This window comes from Narcine bancroftii, chromosome 9 (assembly GCF_036971445.1).
Source record: "Narcine bancroftii isolate sNarBan1 chromosome 9, sNarBan1.hap1, whole genome shotgun sequence".
Lineage (NCBI taxonomy): Eukaryota > Metazoa > Chordata > Chondrichthyes > Torpediniformes > Narcinidae > Narcine > Narcine bancroftii.
Window position 1 is genome coordinate 112,057,127 of NC_091477.1, and position 25,566 is coordinate 112,082,692.

Genomic DNA, 25,566 nt, shown 5'->3' on the forward strand with positions numbered 1-25,566 from the left:
ATATTATTCAGTTTTAAAATGCTTAAAGACAAACACATTATAAATGTAACCAAGGCAAGTACATGTTTGATAGAACTGTTTATAAAAGCATATAATCCAGATAATGGTAGTAAGATAATTTCAAGTGTATATAAGGGTCTGTCAAATCCTAAAACTCACTCAAATTCATACATTAAAACAAAATGGGAGAAGGAAGGAGGGATAACTTTATCTGAGGTAGAACAGACAATAACAAGGAGTTATCAATGGAAGTGTACCAGTTCACAGAGATAAGATATTTTATTACACCCTCTCAGAAATACCATGATGATAGTAACTTCCCTGTTTGCTGGAGAAATTGTGGAAATCAAAATACAAACCATTACCATTTTTTTTGGGACTGCCCTCTTATCAGATTATTGGAGTGGGATACACAATCCCTTACAAGGCATTTTTAAATGTGCAGTACCCTTAGAAAGTAAGCCATATATTTTTGATATATATCCCAAGAATGGTTGAAAAGAGATAAATATTTATTTAATTAATTTAATACTGGTGGCTGGTAAAAAAGACTCTTACTAGGAAATAGTTATCACAGGAGAGCCCAACTTTAAACGCATGGAAGGAAATTATAATGGACAGTTATAAAATAGAGAAGATAACAGCATCTGTTAATCATAAATTGGAACAATTTGATTCATACTGGGAAAAATGGTTAAACTGCATAATACCTCATAGGTCTGACCTTATTCTTACAAATTAATGATTATGTTGAAAAAAAATCACTCCCTACTTGTACAATTTTCTCTTTTTTCTCGTTCTGTCTTCTCTCAATAAGAATAAATATGTGGAAAATCATAGCAAATATGAATAAATTCTGAGATACATCTTATGGAAATGTTTGTTTAAACTTCAATTAAAAAATCAATTTAAAAAAAAGAATCAAGCTGAGCTCTCTTACACCTGCATCAATAAAACAATTAAACGTACCTGAGTACTCAAACACCTGTGAAGCCAAATGTCCCAAACATTATGGTGCCCTGAAATGAGGAGACTGTATATATAAAGTCCTGTAATTTCTACATGGTCAAACCAAAATGTACACAAATAACCTTGAATAAAATCTGCTATGTGCACGTTAATTATATGTGAACTGTTCAAAAACAAATTTAAAACTGTGGATCACAGGGGAAAATATGGAAGGCACTGTATGTAGCTATCCACCTATTTAAATATGTAATCAAACATATTTCATAAATAGTTCTGACAATGAAACATGAAATCTCCTTAAGACAGAAATCTCTGAAGCATCATAATCCCAACAAAGAACACCATAGGTACTTAGGGAAATCTGTGAGGTATTTAATGGTACAAAATCTCACTTGTTCATTGCTAACAATTGCTGACAAACTACCAGACATTTTCATATTCACTGAGGAGCTACAAAATAAAACATCATGGTGGACATGGGAGCCCTTGATAACCTAATTGCAAACACAGTTTACCTGCAGGCCAGGAAGAGTGTGGATGAAGGTTTCAAGGAAATGCGAAAGAGACGGCAAAGTTTGTTTCTGCCAAGCCATACACAATGTGTTTCAGTGAAGCAAAATATTGATACTGAATATGAGAGTGTGTGTGAGCAACAACCAATTGGCAAAAAGTTATTCCATCAATTTACTGCAACAGTCCCAGAATATCAAGTTGCTGTTGACTTTATAAAGGATGTTTCTAACTCTTATCTGGCAGAGAACGAGGAAAAAGAGAACCTGCGACAGAACATTGTAGCTAATTTTCTGAAGCCTGACTCAAAAAATTACCTGTCTTTCCTCAGCCAGGAACAGATCGATAAATGTAAAATTGCTGCAGAAAAGGAATCTGAGGAACTCTTGGCTCTAGCTGATTCAAAAGCTAAAATGTTTCTCAAGGGACAACCTTTCCAAGACTTTCTAAACAGTCCATTTTTTGACAAGTTCCTGCAATGGAAAATCTTTGAACGTCAGTCTATAACTGAAAAATATTTTTATCAATTCAGAGTTTTAGGAAAAGGTGGATTTGGAGAGGTAAGATCTTTTTTTTAGAAGACATTAGGCTTTTGGGAAAAAATGTAAGTAATAATCTTATTGGTAAATTCTCAGGACACTCAGACAAGATATACTGTATATACATATTAACTATTAAATATATTCAATCAAATAAAAACCTGATAGCAAGAAATATATTTTACATGTTCTATATTTTGTAGTTTGTATTAAGCCAAAGAATTATTTGGAGTTTCAAATAAATGATATAACTTTACTTTGTTCAGGTGTGTGCCATACAAGTGAAAATATCTGGCAAAATGTATGCATGTAAGCAATTAGACAAGAAACGACTTAAGAAGAAACATGGAGAGGACATGGCCCTTCTTGAGAAAGAAATCTTAGAAAAGGTTAACAGCCATTTTATTGTTAATCTAGTCTATGCTTATGAAACAAAGAGCCATCTCTGTTTGGTCATGACTTTGATGAATGGAGGAGACCTGAAATTTCACATTTATAATATCGGAGAAAAAGGAATCAAAATGAACCGCGTAATATTTTACACAGCACAGATTACCTGTGGAATTTTACACCTGCATTCCCAGAATATTGTGTACCGTGACATGAAGCCTGAAAATGTCCTGCTGGACGACAATGGAAACTGCAGGCTCTCGGATTTGGGACTTGCAGTCAGAATCAAGGAGGGCAAAGCTGTTAACCAAACGGTAAATATGTAAATGCAATGTTGATACACATGGACTGTAGAACTATTGTGGTCGAGAAATGTGTAAATCTCATAATGGTATCAGGTAAAATCCTAATAAAGATGCCATTATGTTATGTCAGTAGAATTCAAATGCTAAAACAAATGCTAAAGCATAGTCCTGTGAAAAATGCCTCGAGGTGCAGATTGTGCAGTAGGGAAAGTGACAAGTTGGGTAGTAACTTAACACACCATTTATGTGAAAAATTGCTGGATTTCAACCTCACAGATATACTGGCATTAAAATACCGCAGCATAAGTTTGCACTACATACCCCTTATAAATGCCATTTTTTTAAATTGTAGCACTGCCACAGCTGCTACTGGTGCAGACCCAGGAGTGTGTGGAGCAAGGGCCTACTGCCCAGACCTAATGATTACAGCTCAATACAGGCTTTAAATGGCCTGTTAAAGGTGGCGATGGTGTTTTTTTTAAATCCTGCAACCTTTGAGGTCTGAGCCCAAGATGGCATTGCTTATGTTGGGCAGCGTACCAAGAGAGGTGGCTGAGTTCGGGGAGCAGTATACTGGGGCAAGGCACAGGAAACGGGGAGAATATCTCCTCTTGAGAAGGAAAAGCATGGGAGACGACCCTACAGGGAAGGTGACCACAGCAGCAGACAAGCGAGGGCTCAGCAGCTGAAGGACCCACACAGGCTGCGGGCTGCTGGTGACTTGTGGTCGAAGGACTCAAAGCAGACTGCAGGCTGCTGGAGACTGGCTGGCTCATGGGAATCGGGTTTTGGAACCGAGATTCAAGAGGATATCAAGAAGGGATTCCTGATCGTATCGGTTTGGATCTGGAGCTTGGGTTGCCAATGGTTTGAACAGGAGTCTGTGACATTACAGGGGCTATGGGAGCACTGGAGGTGAATCCACGTACACTTTGTCTCAGAAGGGACTCTCTTTTGCTTCTCTTTCTCCCATTGTTAGGGATGCTGATCAATGCTAATGGTGACTTTGTTTGCCTTCCAGTAGACAAAAGTATATTATTATGCCTCACCAGCAGCAATTGACAGATGCGTAAACAGATGTGTTAAGTTTAATAGTAAATTTATTAACAAATTATTAATAACAGAATTACCTCAATAAACTTAACACCGAATATGAGCCTTTATGACAACTCTACATTAACAACAGATGTTTATAAGGTGTATGTGGAAAAAAAACCCAGACCATTACAGTCCAAGCTCAAAATTCCCCAAAAGAAAACTCCCAAAACAAACCTCAAATCAATCACGTCAAGTCCATAAGTCAAAAAGGAACAACTCCCAGACTCTGGCCTCCAGGCTTGGGATTCTTAGTTTGGTCTTTTAGTTGGACGTGGAGACAGACGGCCATGATCACTGTAGACATACGATCACTGTAGACTTATGGCTTTCCTGAGTTTCGAATGTGGCAACAACCACTTTTGATTTCTTCACACAGGAATTTTCACTCAGTGACCTCCTAGACATTACATGAAGTTCTCATCTCCAAAGCCCACTTTAGAGTTAACAAGTGATCTTCTGTCACACAAGTCTTCCCCTCTAAACACCCTGTCTTGGGTCATCAAGTCACTCAAAGTCCTTTGGAAGGGGACTGGGGAAGCCCAGGTCGGTCATGCACACACTCTGGGTACCAGAGTGGCATAAACTGCTGTCAGGACAACAATGTTGGTACCCACGGACAAAGTAGCTCAGTCTTCTTTCTCCCACTTAAACTACTGCATGGGGACACTGACAGTCTGATTGACTGCCCTCCGACCAACCGACTACCCCGTTCAAAAACTCAGTGCGCCGAGCTCTTCAACTGCCCCAGCGCGTGCCTTCAGCTCCCCCTATTGGTGGAGAGAGGTTGACAGCAGTGGGCACGCTCTCCACGAGCCCACTGGCTTCCAGCATGTGGCTCTCGCGCTTTTGGCAGCTGTCAGCTTTCCCAGCACTACTTCAGCGCTTCACAGCTGTACACGATCCTTTCTTTCCCCTATAGGTTCAGTCTTGTCCCTCGTCCTAAAATAAAATTGTCCATTATAACAATATAATGCATATTACATTTTATGTACTATTATGTGATAATAAAAAGAACCTTGAACCTTGAAATACCAAATAAACACACCAGATAAACCTAAGGCCTCTTCACAGGCATACGTTGTTTTTAATTATCTAAAGTATCAACTAATTCCACAGAATGAACACTCTGCAAATTATTAACAAATAATTTTAATACCAACAAAAAAATTCATATACACTGTAATTGAATATATTGACTGACATTTTCAATAAAGGTATTATTAAAGTTAAAGAACATTCATAATTGATTCACCATTGTTGAAAGCTGGAACCTTTAATCTAACTAAGGAAATTACTGCCATTCACTTAATTATTTTGGAATAAATCATTGAACTCAATCGCTTGAAAAAAGAATCCTCTAAATTCCATTTAAACCACATCACCTGTGTAAACACAAGTATTGTTTCTTTCAATCTGCACATATAAAGCAATGGAGAAAAATATGAAGAACTCTTCCCTTTTAATAATCTCATGAAGTTCAAATTTATTGTCACACATATTGAAAATATAGTGCTAGACCAGTTGCCATCTGATGCATAGTTAACAAGTAAGACACAAAAGTGCAAAGTTACTCAGTTAGCACAGAGTAGAGACAAGATAATTTTGCTATTGTGGAGCTCATTCAGGAATCTGATAATGGTGGGAACTGTCCTTGAATCTGGTAGAGTGTGGTGGTGAGGAGAGGGGGGCTGGGGGAGTGCAGAGAATGGCCAGGGTGGGATAAGTCTTTTAACATGTTGGCTGCTTTTCCAAGGCAGTAGGAGTTACAAATGTGTAACATTCATTGGGTAAGATTTAAAACATTATCATTAATATTCTCTTAATTGTAAACACAGGTGAAGAAATATGTATTTTGTCATGTGATCCAGTAGTATTTGTAGTCTGTATTTATCAACTTCCACCATTTGAGCAAGCAACTCGGGATGAATATCTATCCCAGGAACCATAATAACTCCAAATAAATATGCAATAAGCATATGATATAGTAATAGGGTCACAGTTCAGATGCTTTATTAAAAAGGTCATTGGGTAAAACCGTGGAGTTCTGGAGAATCAACTGGCAAAGGGAAAGGTCACTGGAAAACCTCACAACAAAGTTAGAGAAGGAGAATAAATGGAAGATGAAAAAATCAAAGATAAAGGAAATGCAAAAGTGAAAGTCTATAATCATCTCTTCAAAAGTAAAATGCTGTAAATAATGAACTCTGCAAAGTAATTGGCCTTTGTTTTGTGCAATTAGTCCATTTTGCAGGCTGGTTTTTAATTCAGCTACTGGCACCAATGACTCATGTTTATTCTTCCAATCTGAAAATTACACTCCTGTTATGAATTTTCTCAAATTTGATTACATGTTTCTATATTCCTTCAACCTCAATCCATCAAATGGCACATTTTGCACTATTATAATTAGAGTCCCTGTGGAACAATATCCTTCCAGTACATCTATATAACTCAGTTATAGGTAAATAAGAAACTCAATTGAGAATATACCACCAGTATATTTTAATTAGTCTAATGCAAGGATGCTTTAGCTCATATTTATGTACTTAAAATATTGTTTGTTTTTCTTTTCAATTCTCAGGCTGGAACTAATGGTTATATGGCTCCAGAGATTTTAAAACAAGAAAAGTACACATATTCTGTGGACTGGTTTGCTCTAGGATGCAGCATTTTCGAGATGATTGCAGGCAGAACTCCTTTCAAGGATTATAAGGAAAAGGTCAGCAAAGATGAAGTGAAAAGGAGAACACTCGAAGACAAAGAGAAATATGAGCACCCTAACTTCACAGAAGAGTCAAAGGACATCTGCCAACTACTTCTGGCAAAAAGCTCAGAAGATCGTTTGGGCAGCAGGTAAGGATTTTGAAAGACAAAGTCAGATTGTGTGAGTCATTTTACTTTCCACTGCATAGTTCTGGAGTACTAATATTAATATGATAGACTGTTAATCTAAACTATTTTTATATGCCAGGTGTGAAAACTGATGTTTGAGAGAAATGATCTTATTAAAATCTAAAAATATACTATACTTTCATTTCACTGTCATTATAAAATGTATACCCTGTACTATAAATTCAGGATTTTTTCTACCAATCTTCAGCGTTTGCATATCAATCTACTTCTCAGTTAACATGTTTTAATTTTAGACATACAACACGGTATCAGGCCTTTCCAGGTCAAATACCCCAATTAAACTACAACCCCTGTACATTTTGAAAGGTGGGAGGAAACCCATGCAGACACATGAGAATGTACAAACTCCTTAAAGACAGTGTCAAATTCAAATCTTGGTTACTGGAGCTGTAATAACATTGGGCTAACTGCTAGACTAACCATGCTGCCCTAAAACTATCAAATTATTTTAAGTTACAAGTAGCATTATCACCAATAGTTTTATTCACAAATTTTCTTTGGTTATCCCTGCCAACTTTGGAAAATGGTTTCAGATTGACAAAGACCAACATCTTAACCTCATTAAACTCTTTTCATGCCACAGTTTACCCTGTTGATTCCGCTCCACTTCTATAAATTTTACAGGTTGCATCTGATACTGGAATTTCCAATATTTATTCATCTTCACTCTCTGATCTAGAGAAGGTATTGCTGTTGAGCCGCCTTCTTGCACTGATATTTTACCATTGGTCCTCTGGTGAAGATATTCCTGCAGTACTACTGGGGAGGAATTAAAACTCTCTGATGATAAAGGAATGGTGATGTTTTTTTTTCAAACCCAGACAATATATTCCTTGAAAGGAGCATGCAAGGGGTGGTGTTCCCATGTAACGGCTGTCTTTGTCCTGCTTGGTGGTAGAAATTGTGCATGAGTGGGGTGCTGTCACAGTCGTGTGGATTAACAATAGCGGTGTATTTTGTAGGGAGACACTACAGCCATAGTATTCTGTTGTGAGGGCTAAAGCCTATTTAGGGTGTTGGATGGGATGCTAGTCAACCATTATGCTAGTCAACCATTATGCTAGTCAACCATTATGCTAGTCAACCATTATGGTGCCAAACCTCTTGAGAGTTGTCAGGAGTTGCCTTCATCCGGGCAAAGTAGAGAATTTTCCATTGCACTTATATCTTGTATCTTGCAGTGTGGAGAAGGTCTTTCTAGTTCAACTTGATGTTGATTAATACATCAAATACATTAATTCATTAATTAACCAGAATATCAATACATAAATACAATTTGGTTAATACTTATTATGCTGGAATGGTTACAGATAACTAAGGGCAATGAAGAAGGCTTGAATGTGTGTTGCCTGGCAATGATAGCTAAGCTGAAATTCCACTTCATATGCCATGCATCTGGCTATTTCACAAGCCTATTCATGTCCTATTGCAATCTATCATTATTCTATTTGCAGTTCACAATAGTGCTGAAGTTCTGCGTCATCCACAAATTTAGAAATTGTGAGTTGCAACTCTTGTCTAAATCATTAATATAGAGAAAATAAAGCAACGATTCCAACTCTGATCCCTGACACAGGTTGCTATCACTTCCTCCAGTCTGTAAAACACTTCACCGGGACTCTGTTGGCTTTAGTTAATCAACTTTTTTTTCCTTATCCATGTTTAACCCAATGCCATGAGGTCCAATCAGACTCCCAGTGGACTGCCATTGCTGGTGGATCTGGTCCACTAATGAAATCAGAGAATGAGATTAAAATGTCTGTGTTTTTTGGCTATGAGGTATAGCCAGGTAAGGTTGTTGTCTGACTAATCTCTCCCAATTTACACACATCTCCAGATATTTGTGAGGAGGATTTTGCAGGTTCTGCCTTTCTTATCTTCAAATTTAGTGCTTAAGTCAGGAATGTACAGACAGTGGATATTACTGGACTACTCATCCAGGAACCCAGGTGAAAGATAGGTGCCCAAAACAGTATTTAATTAAATAAACTGGCATTTAATTACTGTACCAGTAGTTGTAAACACTTTATTTATTTGGTGTAAAATAACATCATTTTCACAGATATCATTCAGAGAAGGAAATCTGGTGAACTTATGCAGGATGACTTATCTATTGTTCAAATCCAGAGCAATGTGATTGACAGCTATCTAAAACAGTTTAGCAAGCCATTCATCTTTACCAAGTTTTATATCTTTATTCTCTTCATACTGTCATTGTATGTATTTTACAGTACATAGAATAATCTAAAATGTAAACACTGGGCATTTAGTAATCTCTTGTTCTATACCTTTTATTTCATTCATACCAGGTACAACCATTTTCAGACAAGATAAATTCATTGGTGACATAAAATAAAATTGTTTTCTTCCACAAGAGACCGTTGCATAATTCAAAACAGTCTACTTTTTTTTGGATTTTTTTATACAATATTCTCCTACTATTTAAAATAGTTAATTTGCCCCCTATATTGGGTAGGATAACAGCACACTTATTGTACCCAATTGTATTTTGTACTGCACATCCTTTCTTCTGTAATTTTGGACTAAATGATTGAAGATCTTTAAAAAATAAATACTTTACTCTAAATTATGACATTATTACTCAGTCAAATCAATGATATTTTCCTTTGCAGTGGTAAAGGAAGTGAAATGTGTTTGATAAAAGTGGACTATTGGGTGTTATTGTCTCTCCTTATTGCCTCTCCGTACTGGCAAAATTAGCTTAAACTGAAGAACACCAACTAAAACTTAGATTAATTTTATATCATTATTTTATTTCCCTTTTTTTTTTACCTTAGGGTAGAAAATGATGATCCGAGAAAGCACCCTTTCTTCAAATCTATCAACTTCCAAAGATTAGAAGCTGGACTTATTGAACCTCCTTTTGTGCCAGACAGCAGCACAGTGTACTGTAAGGATATTGGAGACATTGCTGATTTCTCCGAGGTCCAGGGTGTTGACATTACTGACAAGGATAAGCAGTTTTACAAGAAATTTGCCACAGGGGCTGTGACTATACCCTGGCAAGAAGAAATGATTGAATGTGGCCTTTTTGAAGAACTCAATGATCCCGCCAGGAAACCATCAAAGGCAGGAGTGTTTGCAAATGGCACTGATGAGACTAAATCAGGTGTTTGTATAATTCTGTGAAAGGGAAAATATTCCACCAAATCTATCCTAATTTTTCTGCAGATTGCCTGTAAGTGGAAATCAAAATTTGCTTCTCTTTCTTACTAGGGGCATTGATATAAAGATATTGGCTCACAAACAGCATGGAAAAAGACATGCTTTGTAAGTAAGCATACTACATAATATTGTAGAGAAATGGAAAGATAAATCTACAAATTTAATTTCAGAGGAAAAAAAGTTTTCTAGAAAACACCATCTTATTGCAGCAACCTGTCATAATGCTGGAAAGGAGGTTGCACGAAGAACACTTTGTTCTACTGGATGGTCATGCATGTTAAGAATTTTAGATATCGATAAATGAAACTAAAAGCAAAGAAAAATTTCCTGTATTTTAAACATGACTCAAGACAATTTAATTCAGATACTTTTGTGTTTTGAATTTGGTTTGGCTCTCATTTTTTCCCTCAGAGATAAATTGTACAGAAATGTTCTCATCTCCTAGAATAATCTAACTCCTCTCTAAAAGAAAGTTACAAATCTCCTAATTGAACAAGAAAATCTGCATATGCTGGGATAGACCAATGTGCTGAAGAAGGAGGAGAATTTCAAGGTAGGCCCTACATGACGAAGGGCCTTGCTCCGAAACATTGGTTACCCTTTACTTCCTAAGAATGCTGTGTGACCTGCTGAGTTTCCCTAGCGCATTTGTGTATTGTACAAAACTTCAAATAGAATTTTAGATAAGAATATTTCAGGTGGGGGTTAAGTTGATTAAATGAGATGAGGCAAGTTTTATTCTACACAGTAAGTGGTGGGCTTTTGGAACAGACTGCCAGGGATAGTTATGGAAGCAGACACAATGGTATTATTTAAGAGGCTTCTATATAGATACATGGAATAGAGGGATATATATCATGCGCAAGCAGTTGAGTTTTAGTTTAATTTGGGCATCATGTTCAGCGCCAATATCGTGGGCCAAAGAGCCGGTTCCTGTGCTATTGTGTTCTATCTTCTGGGTTTTTTTTTTGCTCACCCAGAGCAAGAATTCTCCTCAAAGCTTCAGTCACTATCTCCCTGAACACTTCTAAACATGTGATTAATATCCTCAAAACATGTTGTTGCTTTGAAACCATTTGACCCAGAACCTTTCTGATTCTCGTAGCCCACAGGTATCATGACAGTGAACCCTGTTTTATGTTCTTTGCTCTACATTTTAAGTAGCTAGGCATTTTGGATGGCTAGTGTTCAAACCTGAGTCTTGAAGAATGTTACCACGGTGCTTTCCAATGTATGAACAATTGGTCACATAGGCATTTATTGGTAGATAAGAAATACACATAAAGTCATTGAGAATTATAGGACACAAACACTTACTGCCCAATGAACAAATTCAGGTGGTATACATGTGCTTTAATTAATCTGTGATTGTTTTTGAGATGGTAAGGTAAAAAGCAAGTGTTCTAGTGGCTTTAGATTATAATATTTTGAATGTGTTATTTTATGCTGCAATGAACACTACATACCTATAGCTCTATAGATGTGTGTATATAATGCTGTAAAAGTAAGTACATATGATTAAAATAGTTTCACCATAGCCACATCTACAATGGTTAAATTACTTCTATTGGATAGAATTGCTTAAGCATTGCCACAACTAAAATACAGTCATTTTAAAGTAAGTATTTTATGTAATCACTTACTTTTAAAGATGCTAAGTATTTTTTTACCATTTGCACAAAGCTGGAAACACCTCTAAAGGAGTGGGTAGTACACCTACAGGAATGGATGTCTGATATAATATATGACCAAGCATTTCTGTCTGGGCATGGCTTGCTCAATGGAGGGAACAGAGAGTGTTTAATATTTATTTCTATTTATTTAAATGCCAGGAATCCTCAGATTGCTTATCTAATAAAAATGAATGGCATCAATTTGGGTATTTTTATTTTTGGAATCTAGTGTATAATAACTTAGAATTTGTTGACTGCTTTACTTTAGATCCTCACATTTATCATATTTGTGTCAAAGACTTTGTGATGGACACTTTATGTTCAGGAGATGTATGCTTCGATCAGTTTTAAAATTCACTAGTGAAATGTTGTGAAGTGTTTTAATTGTAAGAATTGTAAATATTGCAACTTAAGAGTTTATAGCTGAAATATTAAATCATTATCTCTGATTTATTGTCAGAGTATCTACATATATGACATCACATACAACCCTGAGATTCATTTTCCTGCGAGCACAGCAGAATTACCACTAATCGGTAGTGCAAATAATAAACTGTACACGATGTAAACATGTAAACAAAGATCTGTAAACATGTAATGAATCTAAACAAACTGACTGTGCAATACAGAGAGAACAAAAATCAATAAAGTGCACAAGTAAGAATCCTTAATGAGTCTCTGATTGAATTTGTTGTTGAGGAGTCTGAAGGTGGAAGGGTAGCAGCTGTTCCTGAACCTGGTGGTGCAAGTCTTGTGGGACCTATACCTCTTTCTTGATGGCACAGGCGAGAACAGAGCATATGCTGGGTCTTTGATAATTGCTACTGCCCTCCCACGGCAGTGTTCCCTGCAGATATACTCAATAGAGGGGAGGGTTTTCCCTGTGATGTCCTGGATTGTGTCCACTACCTTTTGGAGGGCTTTATGCTCAGGGGTATTGGTGTTCCCATACCAGACCGTGATGCAGCCGATCAGCACACTTCCCATCACACCTCTAGAAATTTTCCAGGGTTTCTGGTATCATACCAAACCTCCACAAACACCTGAGGAAGTAGAGGCACTGATGTGCTTTGTTCATGATGCCATTGATGTGTTGGGTCCAGGAAAGATCCTCTGAGATAGTGACTCCCAAGAACTTCAATTACACAATGTGGTGTTAACTCCCAGGTCTTGGAATTTGATGATCAGTTTGAGGGGATGATGGTGTTAAATGCTGAACTATAGTCCATAAAGAGCATCCTGATGTACGTACCTTTGCTATCCAGGTGTTCCAGAGTTTTGTGTAGACCCAGTGAGACCTGTTACTATGATAGGCGAACTGGAATGTATCCAGACAGAAGCTGATCTCCTTCATCACCAGGCAAGTATATCTGCCAAATATTGTGTTATTTTATTGAATGTCAAAATTGAGAGTATTATGAATGATAATTTCTCATGTGGGAAATCCTTGTGAAAATCTTCACTCCATCGTGGACATCTAAAAGAGGCAGTGTCTTAAGAAAGCAACCTCTATCTTCAAGCCCCACCTCTACCCCTCTTCAAAGGAGCCTAAAGGCAAGCACTCAGTGGCACAAGGACAGCTTCTCCCCCACCACCCCCCACCCCACCTTTCTTTGTCTTTTCTCTTGAACTGTTTTTTATTTATTTTGTAAGGTGGTTTGTATAAATGTTGGCACAGTGATGCCGCTGCAAAACATTACATTTCGTGACATGTTCATGACAGTAAGATTCTGATTCTTCTTCAATTTCTGAGCTTTAACAGACTACCATTAAAAGAATGATCACATGGGCATCCTCCACCACCGCCCCCCACCCCCACCCACACCGACATCAGCAGCAGAAGTAAGTCATCCTCATTTCCAAAGGAAGTTTATTTGCAGATTATAGAATTATAAAAATCATAGTCAGAATTTATTGTCATGAATATGTGTCACAAAATTTGTTGTTTTGTATAACAGGTGCAAAATTGCTATAAATTACATTTTTTTAAAATTAATTAGTTCAAAAGAAAAGTGAGGTAGCGTCTGATTCATTGTTCATTCTGAAATCTGATGGGGGAGGGGAAGAAACTGTTTTTGTAAGGGTGTTCACCTCCTTCTTAACGATAGCAGTGAGAAGAGGGCATGGCCTGGGTGGTGAGGGTCCTTGAGGATAGAGGCTACTTTCTTGAGACATTGTAGATGTCCTTATGGAGTGAAGACTGATGCCCATGATAACACTAGTGCCTTTGAAAACTCTCTTGACAATTTATTCTTAAAAACAAAAGCAGCTGAGAGAGGCATATAAAAGACAGAGAGAGCAGAGGTCATTAGGATCCAGATTCATAAGACATGCAAATAGAACTTCAAGTGGAAAATATACTAAAAATAATGGAATATCAGGCAAAGCAGTCCTGCAGGTGCTCCTCCGCCTCCCTGGACAATGATTTCACTGTCTTCACCTCTGGTGCTGCAGTCCTCAGTCTCTGCTTATAACCCAGGAAAATAGGTAGAGCCAGGTCAATCAAGTTTATTGTCATCTGATCGATGATGGTGATGGTTCACTTTAGTGTCATTGTACCCAAGAAGAGCAGAGGGAGTGCCTCAATGATTATTACCCAATCGCATTCACATCTACCGTGATGAAATGCTTCGAGAGGATGGTCATGGAGAAGAATTAACTCATATCTAAGTAAAGATCTGGGCCCACTGCAATTCGCCTACTACCATAATCGCTCTGTGGCAGATGCAATCTCACAAGCTCTCCATTCAGCCATGAATCACCTAGACAACAACAACACATACGTCAGGCTACTTTTCATTGGACACAGCTCAGCTTTCAACACTACCATACCCTCAGCACTGGTCAGCAAGCTTCAAAACCTGGACCTCCGCACTTCCCTTTGTAACTGGATCCTTGATTTCCTCATCGGAAAACCACAGTCAGTACGAATCAGAAACAACATCTCCTCCTCACTGACACATGCACACCTCAAGGATGTGTGCTTAGTCCACTGCTCTTCTTGCTCTACACTTATGACTGTGGTTAGGCACAATTCAAATTCCATCTACAAAGTTGCCGATGACACCACAGTCATCGTCGTAATCACAGGCCGCAGTGAGGAAGATAGATAAACTGCATGAGTGGTGTCACAACTATCTTGCACTCAACATTCAGAAAACTAAGGAACTGATTCTGGACTTCAGGAGAACACAAACCAATCCTCAGTGAGGGGCTAGCAGTGGTTAACATCTTGAAAATTCCTGATGTCAATATCTCTTAAGATCTATCCTAGGGCCTCCATTTCGAGGCAACACAAAGAAGGCTATATTCATGATGAGTTTGAGGAGATTTGGTATATCACCAAAGAACTTTGAAAATTTCTACAGGCGTACAGTGGAGAAAATTCTGACTGGCTAAATCATTGTCTGGTATGGAGGTGCCAATACATAGGCCAGGAAAATGTATCAGAGGGTTATAAACTCGGCAGTGCCATCATGGCATTCATCTTCACTCCATTAGGGATATCTTTAAGGCGGTGTCTCAAGAAGGCAGTCTCTATCATCAAGGTCCCTCATCACCCAGACCATGCCCTTTTCTCACTGCTACCATCAGGAAGGAGGTACAAGAACCTGAAGATGCACACTGAACAGAACAAAAACAGCTTCTGCCCCTCTGCCATCAGATTTCTGAATGGACAGAAACACAGACATTACCTCAATTTCTCTTTTTTTGCACTCATTTAATCTTTTAAAAACTAATTTATAGCAATTTTTTAGCTGTAATGTTCATGACAGTAAGTTCTGATTCAGAAATAGACTTGCATTTACAGCTTCAGAATATCACAAAATATTTTATAGCTAATTTATGGGTTTGAATTGTAGTTATTATTGTTAGGTCGGGGAGTAAGGAATACAGGGTATAAAAGTTTAGCAACAAGGAATCCACATAAAATTAGTAATTAGTTGGAACAACATTGTCCCTTTCGCAACTACACTATTTTACAGCTAATACAATACATGTTCAAGTATAGTCACAGTTGTAACATAAGAAATACAAATTACACAATGTCCCACAAACAAGAATTAAATAAATATCCAGATCATAAGTTTTAGGTATTGGTCTACTCCTTTTCAGAGTAGAGTTGGGTGGCAGTGGGGAAAACTTCAAGTAAAAATCTGACAGCATTGTTCATCCTCTGTATTATGAGAACTTATTAAAAATAAGAAACTTAATTGATTCATTTTCCCTTAGACTTCTGCAAATTTTGAAAGATGGATGAAATTGTTGAGATAAAACAGGGGGCATGAAGCATCAATGGAGATAGATACAGAATTAACATTTCAGTGTGATGATCTTTCAATAAAAATTTCATGATTGTATATTATTAAGACATAGCCTTCTTAAATGGAATATAAAGCTAGATTGCTATCTGATCATTCACCCCTGTTATTAGCAATAGAACTAGAGGACATCCCACCAAGAACATATAGATGGAGATTAAACTCCATGCTTCTTAAAAGACAGGAATTTAGAGAATTTATTGAACGCCAAATTAAAATGTACTTTGAAATAAATACAGAATCAGTGAAAGACAAATTTATATTATGGGATGCAATGAAAGCCTTCATTAGAGGGCAGATAATAAGTTATGTAACTAAGATGAAAAAGGACTACAATTGGGAAATAGAGCAGTTGGAAAGGGAAATAGTAAGTACAAAAAAAGAACCAGCAACAAGGGAAGATACAACAAAAAGAGAATTGGCAGACAAAAAAAAACGAAACATTACAAATGTACAAGGTGGAGAAGAACATAATGAAAAAAAGCAGAAGTACTACGAGCGAGGAGAAAAAAAACGTACAAAATATTAGTCTGGCAACTTAAAACAGAACAAGCTAAAAGAACTGTATTGGTATCAAGGAAAAAAAGGACAAACAAATTAAATATAACCCAACACAGATCAATGAAAACTTTAAGGAATTCTATGAACAATTATACCGAACTGAGAACGAAGGGAAAGAAGACAAAATAGATGAGTTTTTAGTTAAAATTAAACTACCGTAATTGAAAGAAGAGGAGCAAAACAAATTGATAAAACCATTTGAAATAGAGGATATACAGGATATATTAAAAAAGCTGCCAAACAATAAAATGCCTGGAAAGGATGGACTCCCAATAGAATTCTATAATTCTATTTAAAGAATTATTAATTCCTCCTCTCCTGGAAGTAATGAACCAGATAGAAGAAACACAAAGCTGGCCAGATTCGTGTAAAACAGCAATAATTACAGTAATATCAAAGATGGGGAAAGATACACTAACACTAGCATCATATAGACTTATATCTCTATTTAATTCAGATTATAAGATAATAGCAAAACTATTAGCAAACAGATTGGCCGATTATGTATCAAAAATAGTAAAACAAGATCAAACTGGATTTATTAAGAAAAGACGAACAACGGATAATGTCTGTAAGTTCATTAATTTAATTCATGGAGTACAAAGATACCAACAGTGGCTGTTGCTTTAGACGCAGAGAAAGCCTTTGACAGGGTAGAATGGAATTATTTATTCAAAATATTTTCATGATTGTATATTATTAAGACATAGCCTTCTTAAATGGAAATGGAATATAAAGCTAGATTGCTATCTGATCATTCAACCCTGTTATTAGCAACCTACCAGAAAAATATATTAATTGGATTAAAGCATTATATAAGGGACCATTGGCGAAGGTGACAGTAAATAGATATGTATCGAACCAATTTAAATTAAGTAGGTCAACTAGGCAGAAATGTCCACTATCTCCTTCACTGTTCGCAATAGAACCATTGGCAGAACTGATAGGAACAGAAAATAAAATAAAAGGGATAAAAATAAAGGAGAAGGAATATAAAATCAGTCAAAATGCAGATGACATCATAGTATACCTAACAGAACCAGAATTATCAATAAAAGAACTACATAAGAAATTGAAGGAAATATGGAGAAATATCGAGGTACAAGATCAACGCAAATAAAAGTGAAGCAATGCCAATGAATAATGCGGATTACACAGAGTTTAAAAAAGAATCACCATTTAAATGGCAAACACAAGCAATCCGATACCTAGGTATTAAATTAAATAATAATTTAGGCCACCTATACAAATTAAATTATCAGCCATTAATGAAGAAATTACAGGATGACTTAGAACATTCGAAAGAATTGTCACTAACATTGATAGGGAGGGTAAATTGCATTAAAATGAATGTCTTCCCAAGGATACAATACCTATTTCAATCGTTACCAATTCCCTTAACAGAGAAATTCTTCAATGAACTAAAGAGAATAATAAGGAAATTCTTATGGAAAGGGGGGGAAACCGAGGATAGTGCTAGATAAATTAACAGAATGGTACAAACAAGGTGGTTTGCAGCTACCAAACTTTAAAAATTATTATAGAGCAGGACAATTAAGGTATCTATCAGATTTTTATCAAACAAGGGGAAAACCAGATTGGACCAAGATAGAGCTAGATAAAATAGGGGAGAAGGTACCAGAATATATACTTTATAAGTGCGATGAAAAACTGTTGCAATATTGAAGTTCACCAGTACAGCACCATTTACTCAACATATGGAAGAAGATTCACGTAGAAAGGAAAAGAACAAATTACCAACTACCAAAACTATTATTGACACAAAATCAACAAATCCCTTTCACAATAGATAACCTTTCCTTTAGAGAATGGGAGAGAAAAGGAATTAAAAGAATAGAAAATTGTTTTTTGGGAAATAATTTATTAACATTTGAACAAATGAAGTACAAATATGGAATAACTCATGGCACAATGTTTGCCTACCACCAACTGAAAACCTACTTAAAGGACAAATTGCGAAGCAGACTGAGATTACCAGAAGGAAGCAACTTTGAATATGTGATTATAGAAACAACGATCATAAAAAGATTTATAACAAACATGTACATCAAGCTGCAAGAGAAGGAAAATGATGAAATAAGCTATAAACCCAAACAAAAGTGGGAACAAGATTTAAACATAAAGATAAAAAATGAAATATGGAAAAATTATGCTCTGGAACTATGAAAAATATAATAAACACAAGGTTATGCATGATACAATATAATTGGTTACACAGGCTATACACCACACCCCAAAAGATAAATAAATGGGATCCAACATTATCAGATAGATGTTTTCGCTGTAAGAAGGAAATGCGAACAACAGTACATGCAATTTGGGGATGTGAGAAAGTGAAAAAGTTTTGGGAAGATCTAGATCTAAATCAAAAAGCAACATACCAAAAAATCCAGAGATCTTTCTTCTAAGTAATATAAGAAGTAAAGAATTAGGCCTCATACTGGATGAAGTGCAAAAAAGATTTATTATGATAGTTTAGCTGTAGCAAAAAAATCTATAATGTCAACTTGGAAATCAGTAGAGAGCCTGAGAGTACAGCAATGGTACATGGAAATGAATAAATGTATTCCATTGGAAAAAATAAAGTCACATTATTTGAACAAATTTGGGAACCGTACATGGAACACAACAGAGAGGACTTACCGCAGACCTCCACCCCCTAAAATGATAAAATGAGAAGAGGACGAAATGACCTGATCCAGTGTGTAAAAGTAGAGGACACAATTTTCTTGTTTATTTTCATTGTGTGATGACATTGTTTAATGGTTTTATTATATTGTATATGTTGAACGTTTAATGGGTTTGGAGGGGGGTGGGAAGGAGGGAGGGAAGGTAGGGGGGGGAAAAAAGGGGAGAAAATGCCTCTGTGTATATTTAAGAGGGAAATGTTTGTGTGTAGTTTGATTGATATGGTTCATAGTGTGAAAAATAAAAAATTAATAAGACATAGCCTTCTTCATCTCTGCCAAACAATTCTTAGGTAATGATGCAAAATCTGCTCTCTGTGTCTAATTTCTGCTTAGAGTGCTAATCTTGTTCCTGCTGTAACTGTTACCACGGTATGCCTCTTTAGCTTATCGTCCAAGGGTCTGTGAGTATTTGCTACAACCATTGCATTGCTTACCACTCCCCATGTGGTAGTTGCTAATATAATCATTCTGCCAAAGTACAGTATTAAGCTTGGAAACACCGTCTTGAATAATGCCTGATTTATTACATTCTATCAATGAATGTTGGCATTACATTTTCTACTGCTTCTCCAATGCAGATTACTTGAAGAATTCTTTATATCCTTATTTAAAAATTCGAGGAACATTTCCAAATTAAAATCCTTTGTGTCCATCATCCTGTGTTTCAATTTCACTGTTTTCTTCAAAGCTGAGACTGGCAAAGTGTCACATACTGTATAATGAAAATGTCTTCTTGTGCCTGTTTCTTAATGTGATACTGTTGCTCTATGCGACATGTTGCATAGTGGAGTTATAACATGGTGTTGTCTGTCCAAATAATGCAGAATCTATTGTAAAAATCTGTACCAAAAGTTTTTTAAATCACATTAACAATTTATAGAAGTGGTTTCTTACTACCTACTTCCTGACAGTATACTTTCATAATCTTCAATAATTATTTTTTTTATTTGACACAAACATTCATGAACTTGTAGACACTATATGGTTAACAAAGACCACACAAGATGTCGTTGCTGGGCTGTTCAGATCAGACAAAGCAACACTCCAGATCTTCCAAGTTCAAACAGGCTAACATAGCATTGAGTTCATTTCACTAGAATATCCAGAAACTGGACAAATAATCCAGTGAATGTGAGTAGAAATCTCAACATAGCGATTGAGTACTTGAATTCAGTGGTTTAAAAAAATGCATAAAATCCAGTATCATGAGGCTAATGAAATATAACTTACAGTGATGTTTCTTTAGGGAAGAAAATCTTCACTGCTAACTAACCACAGATGTGTCCCAGCAAGGCTCCCAGCCCAAATGGACAAAGTTCACTAACTTTATCAGCATCCAAAAAAAAATGCATTTATATAGTGCCTGTAATGCAACAACGCACGCGTGGCTCTGATTCACAAAATTCAAAATAGAGAAATATAAACAGAATGGAAAAATTACACAAGGCTTAATGAAAGGGTAAGTTTTAAGAAACATCTCTGAAGAGAAATAGGATGTAGGAGGAAATTGCTGATCTTATGGTCCAATTGTCAATCCAATTAAACTCAGCAATAATTATGAGATTTCCATTACTAGCAAATATCATTGAGTTAAAGAACTGGAAGTGATTAGAAAGAAAAGGTAATGTGAGAACAGGGGGCGATTTGAAAATATGTGTGAACTTTAAAACAGGAGACATGCTCACAAGGATCAAAAGCTTGCCAGGGTGGGGTGAGGATTTGGACTCAGTGGTAGAAACACAATCTTATCCCTGATACAAAATTAGAAAATAGAACATTACAGCACAGTACTGGCCCTTCGACCCATGTTTTATGCCAACTTATATATTCCAAAAGAAAATTTTTAAAAACTAAATGCTCCCTATCTTCTAACTCTCTTTCATCCATGTGCCTGTCTAAGAGTTTCTTAAATGTCCCCATTGTTCCAGCCTCCACAACCATCCCTGGCAAAACATTCCAGCCACTCACTATTCTCTGTGTAAAAAACATACCCCTGATATCTCCCCTAAACTTTCTTCCCTTTACTTTCTACAGATGTCCCCAGAGCTACTCCTGCTCTGGGGAAAAGGTGCTGACTCTCTACTTTATCTATGCCTCTCATAATCGACCTCTATTGACACCTCTCATCCTTCTTCACTCCAAGGAGAAAAGCCCTATTTCTGCTATCCTTGCCTCATAAGACATACAGTATTTTTCAATCCAGGCAACATCGTGATTAATCTCCTCTGCACCTCTCCTTAGCTTTAACGAGGTGACCAGAATTGAACACAATATTCTAAGTGTGGTCTCACCAGAGTTTCATAGAGCTGCAACATTACGATCTATTTCCTCAATTTCCCAAGGGGTATTTGGGAGCCTATAGACTACTCCCAATACAGTGATTGCACCCTTCCTATTTCTGACTACTCCCTCCACAGTGTCCTCCCTTTCTCCATCTGTGATACTATCCCTGGCCAGAAATGCTACTTCCTCCTCTTTTACCTCCTATCCCTTTTAAAACATCTCTACCCCAGTACCTGCATCAGCCAGTCCTGTCCTTACATCAGCCAAGTCTCTGTAACGGCCACAACATCATAATTCCACCTACTGATCCATGCTCCAAGTTCATCTCCTTTAATCCTAATTCTTCTTGCATGGTTTGCGGTTTGAACCTCTGCTTGGAGTCAAACATGGCACCAAGATAGTGGTCTGTGACAATTTTGGATTGATTTCAGGAAGAAAGATAGATGTTGGTGAATGAGGACCAAGGAAAATTGAATTTGCCTTCCTAATGAGTTCAAGTTTATCATCATCTGACACTACATATACAACTAGACAAAACAGCATTTCTCTGGACCTCAGTGGGCACACGCAAACATACACAAAATATTATATATATATTGTTCATCATCTCACAGTATGTGGGAAGAAACCCATTTCTCGATGGCCCTGTACCTTCTTCAATGCAGAGGTGAATCAAATTTCAGCTCACCCAGTATATAGCATCGCATAAGATCTCTGGCAATTTAGAGGTCAAGAAGGATGGTGATGATGCGAAGCCAATTTATGTAATATATATATATATATATATATATAGAGAGAGAGAGAGAGAGAGAGAGATAGATATGAAAATTGACACTGTTTACATTTCATATTATTACAGGTAGAAAAAGGGATGTTATAGTAGATACAAAAAGGAACGACTGCATACAAGAGTTTTAAAATATTGTTATTGTCAATTTAAGTTCACTTCCAGGTCACCTGAACAATATGGCTTTCTATTTGCTGATGCTGTGACACTTTATTTTCTCATTTTCAGATTAGAAAAGAATGCAGCCATTTCCAATTATGGAATTCTCATGGAGATAAGCTATTTATATGAGTGCAACTCATTCCCCAGTCTGATCTAACTGTTTGATTGGTAGCCATACGCACCCTTGTTGAGATAAATGGCAATAAAGAGAGCCTGCTTTACATTCCCTTGTGTTTCTCTACTTTGTTACCAAGGTTAAGGAAGATGCATGATTTCAGAGATTAATGGATTTCACTCAGACTCAGAATTTTTTTAAAAAGATGACCCTCAGCTTCAGACAGATGAAGAAAGACGATAGAGAACAAAAAGAAAACAAAATATAAACATTAAACATTAAAAGAGAAATGAGGATAACATTAACACTAAAATATTTGAACATGTTTCCAGTATCCCTGGCAAGACATTTTTTTCACTAAAAAGGACATGGAACTTCAAAGAAAGTCAGAAAATTAAATGATGCTCATATTTATATAATTTGGGCACAACCATTATAGATCAATATAACAAATCACAAAGGAAATGCATTACAATATTTGTGATATTCTTTATATCAGTGATAACTAATATTAACCAATGGCAGAATTCACTTCTTCTTGTCGTAGTTATGCAACCACAGGCTTACAAAGCAAACATTATATCAGGAGTGGAAAGAAAACTCTTAATAGATAAAGTAAATATTGATAAGAGTGACTACGCTACAACATTGGTTAAAATGTGTTTGGGCTGGTCTTGAAGAGTTATGCAAGTTTGTGCATCTCTTTTAAATTAACAGTATTCCATATAAAAATGATTTTCTGATTGTTTGAGAAATACCAGCCACAATTCCCTTCTCTTCTAGAAATGATGTAATCTTATATGTGCATTGGTACAAGCAAATAGATCCCTTGTTTAAATCTTGTTACAATTAGCCTTGCAATTATATCAACCTCAGTTGGTAGTCTACTGAAGTTTCAGTCTTTACTATCTACTTACACTTTAAATTTGATGGAGTAGATGAGGCAGGGTCTTGGCTAAGGTAGAAAAGAGAATCAATAATAAAAATAGATTTGATTCAATGCCTATAATTAGAGAAGAAAAAGATGTCAAACAGATCTCCAAAATGGATCACTGAAGGAAAGGTTCAGGAATCTTTAGTCTAATGGAACCAACTTTCTCATCTTCGATCTGAAAGGCTAAACTGTACTAATTAATTTGTTTAAATAGTTATAAGTGTAAACTGAGTTAACAACCACAAATTTGGATGACATCCAGCTTCATGTCTCTATCTCCAAAGTTGCACCTTCTAACTACACACTATTACCACATTTTTTTTACTTCATGTCAGCAAAAATAATTGGAATTGTCAACTTACTCAACAATTTTTTTCACATCAAATCAACTGAAAAAAAAATGTTCTATGTCAATAAAAATATTCTTATCATTTCCCTCTACTTCTTTTAACTGGATGGTCCAGCAGACCGCTGCCTCACAGCTTTAATGACCAAAGTTCTATCCTGACCTCCAATGTTGTCTGTGTGGAGCTTGCTCATTCTGCCTGTGACGATGTGAGTTTCCTCCATGTGTTCCAGTTTTTACACACACACACCAAGTTGGTAAGTTAATTGGTCAGTGTAAATTGCCCTGAGAGTGTAGGTGAATGTTGGAATCTGGGGGAAGTGGATGGGGCAGAATGGGTTAGCGTAGGTTTAATGCACACTGATTCTTGATGGCCAGCATGAACGGTGAGCCAAAGGGTCTCTTTCTATGCTGTATTTCTCTGTGACCAGATCAAACAAAACTCAAATGTATATTCAAATACACTTAATTCATTATCATTGCACTTAACTCTCTTTTCTACCCCTCAGCTTTCCCAAAGTACAATTTATCCAGACTATGTCCACTCTTCCATTCCTACAATCATGTGTTGAAGTCAGGTTGGTGTTCAGGCACTCTATTCTTGTCAGGACTTTGTATCATTGTAATGCGAACAAAACACCCAAGATTGCAACAATCACAGCAATCATCAGTTCAGGGATGGAATAAAGTACAAATGTTTGAGCCTGGGCCCCAGCTTGTCCATTCAAACTAAGCTCCAGTGCTTCATTCTCTAAGAGGTCGATTAGAAAATTAAAGAAGGAAAGGTAGGAAATATTTTTCTTAATTTAGACATACAGCATAGTAACAGGCCATTTCTGCCCACACACCCCCGCTGCCAATTAATCTACAACCTCAAGAACGTTTCGAATAGTGGGAGAGAACTGGAGTCCCAGAGAAAACCCACGCAGACAAGAGGAAAACATACAAACTCCTTACCGACAGTGCAGGATTAGAACCCCGATCCCGATCGCTACCACTGTAACGGTGTTGCACTAATTGTTATGCCAACCGTGCCAGCCATAACTCAAGAGATCTTGAAAAAAAATTAGGAAAGAGAAACAAAATTAATTTTTCAGGTTGGTCATCCTTTATCCTAACTGGGATAATTTGAAACAAAACATGTTTAAAATTGATAAGCAAACAAAAAAATGGATAATATAAACAAATGTATGATTATTTTCCAGTTGGAAGAGTATGACTAGTGGGGTACAACAGGGAGTTGTGCTAAAGCTCCAGCTGTTCACAATTTATATCAATGATCTGGGTGAAGGGGTGGGTGTGTGCTAGTATAACATATCCAAGTTTGACTCTCAGGTTATAACAAAGAAGTTTTGGGCAAAGAATGACAGCTGGAACATAATATGGAAAATTGTGAGGTCCTCCACTTTGGTAGGAATAATAGATAGAGTATTTTTGTAAACAATGAGAGATTGAAAGGTGTTGAAATTCGGAGCGACATAGGAGTGCTTGTAAGTGAAAGTTAATATGCAGTTCAGCAAGAAAATGCAATGTTGGCATTTATTGCAAAAGGAGTGCAAAAGCAGAGAAGTCTGTGGTGAGATATCACCTTGAATATTGTGTACAGATTTTGTCTCTCTATACAATCAAAGTTTTTATGTTTTTCTGTGGGAAGAGAGAGTGGAGGAGAAGAATTCAAAGAAAGCTCTGTGAGAAGTTGGAGGAGAGTTTAAATGACAAATGTTGTGTTGCGTCAATCTATTAATTATTCATATTTTCCTTT

General features: G+C 36.7%; 1 protein-coding gene and 1 long non-coding RNA gene across 6 annotated transcripts in view; one reads left to right on the top strand and one right to left on the bottom strand.

Moving 5' to 3' along the window:
- The window catches only part of LOC138742651 (uncharacterized), a 42,137-nt gene that overhangs the window by 13,436 nt on the left and 3,135 nt on the right, over window positions 1-25,566 (bottom strand). For 3 of the 5 annotated variants that reach the window (XR_011344339.1, XR_011344343.1, XR_011344342.1), the window contains exon 2: window positions 24,762-24,858. This is a non-coding gene — a long non-coding RNA (uncharacterized lncRNA). Of the gene's footprint in view, window positions 1-969; window positions 1,020-2,574; window positions 2,709-24,761; window positions 24,859-25,566 lie in introns of all 5 variants that reach the window. The other 2 variants (XR_011344341.1, XR_011344340.1) reach the window with 2 other exon arrangements.
- Window positions 1,437-12,243, top strand: LOC138742649 (rhodopsin kinase grk7-a-like). Its single transcript, XM_069897345.1, has 4 exons — window positions 1,437-2,039; window positions 2,285-2,722; window positions 6,393-6,664; window positions 9,523-12,243. The coding sequence occupies exons 1-4, from the start codon at window positions 1,437-1,439 to the stop codon at window positions 9,872-9,874; spliced, it is 1,665 nt and encodes a 554-aa protein (XP_069753446.1). The 3' UTR covers window positions 9,875-12,243.

Excerpts from the sequence above, each read along its gene's own strand:
- LOC138742649 (XM_069897345.1), top strand. The coding sequence starts at position 1,437 with ATGGTGGACATGGGAGCCCTTGATAACCTAATTGCAAACACAGTTTAC. Across the intron at positions 2,040-2,284 it reads GAAAAGGTGGATTTGGAGAG|GTGTGTGCCATACAAGTGAA; the intron begins GTAAGATCTTTT and ends TACTTTGTTCAG. Across the intron at positions 2,723-6,392 it reads GCAAAGCTGTTAACCAAACG|GCTGGAACTAATGGTTATAT; the intron begins GTAAATATGTAA and ends TTCAATTCTCAG.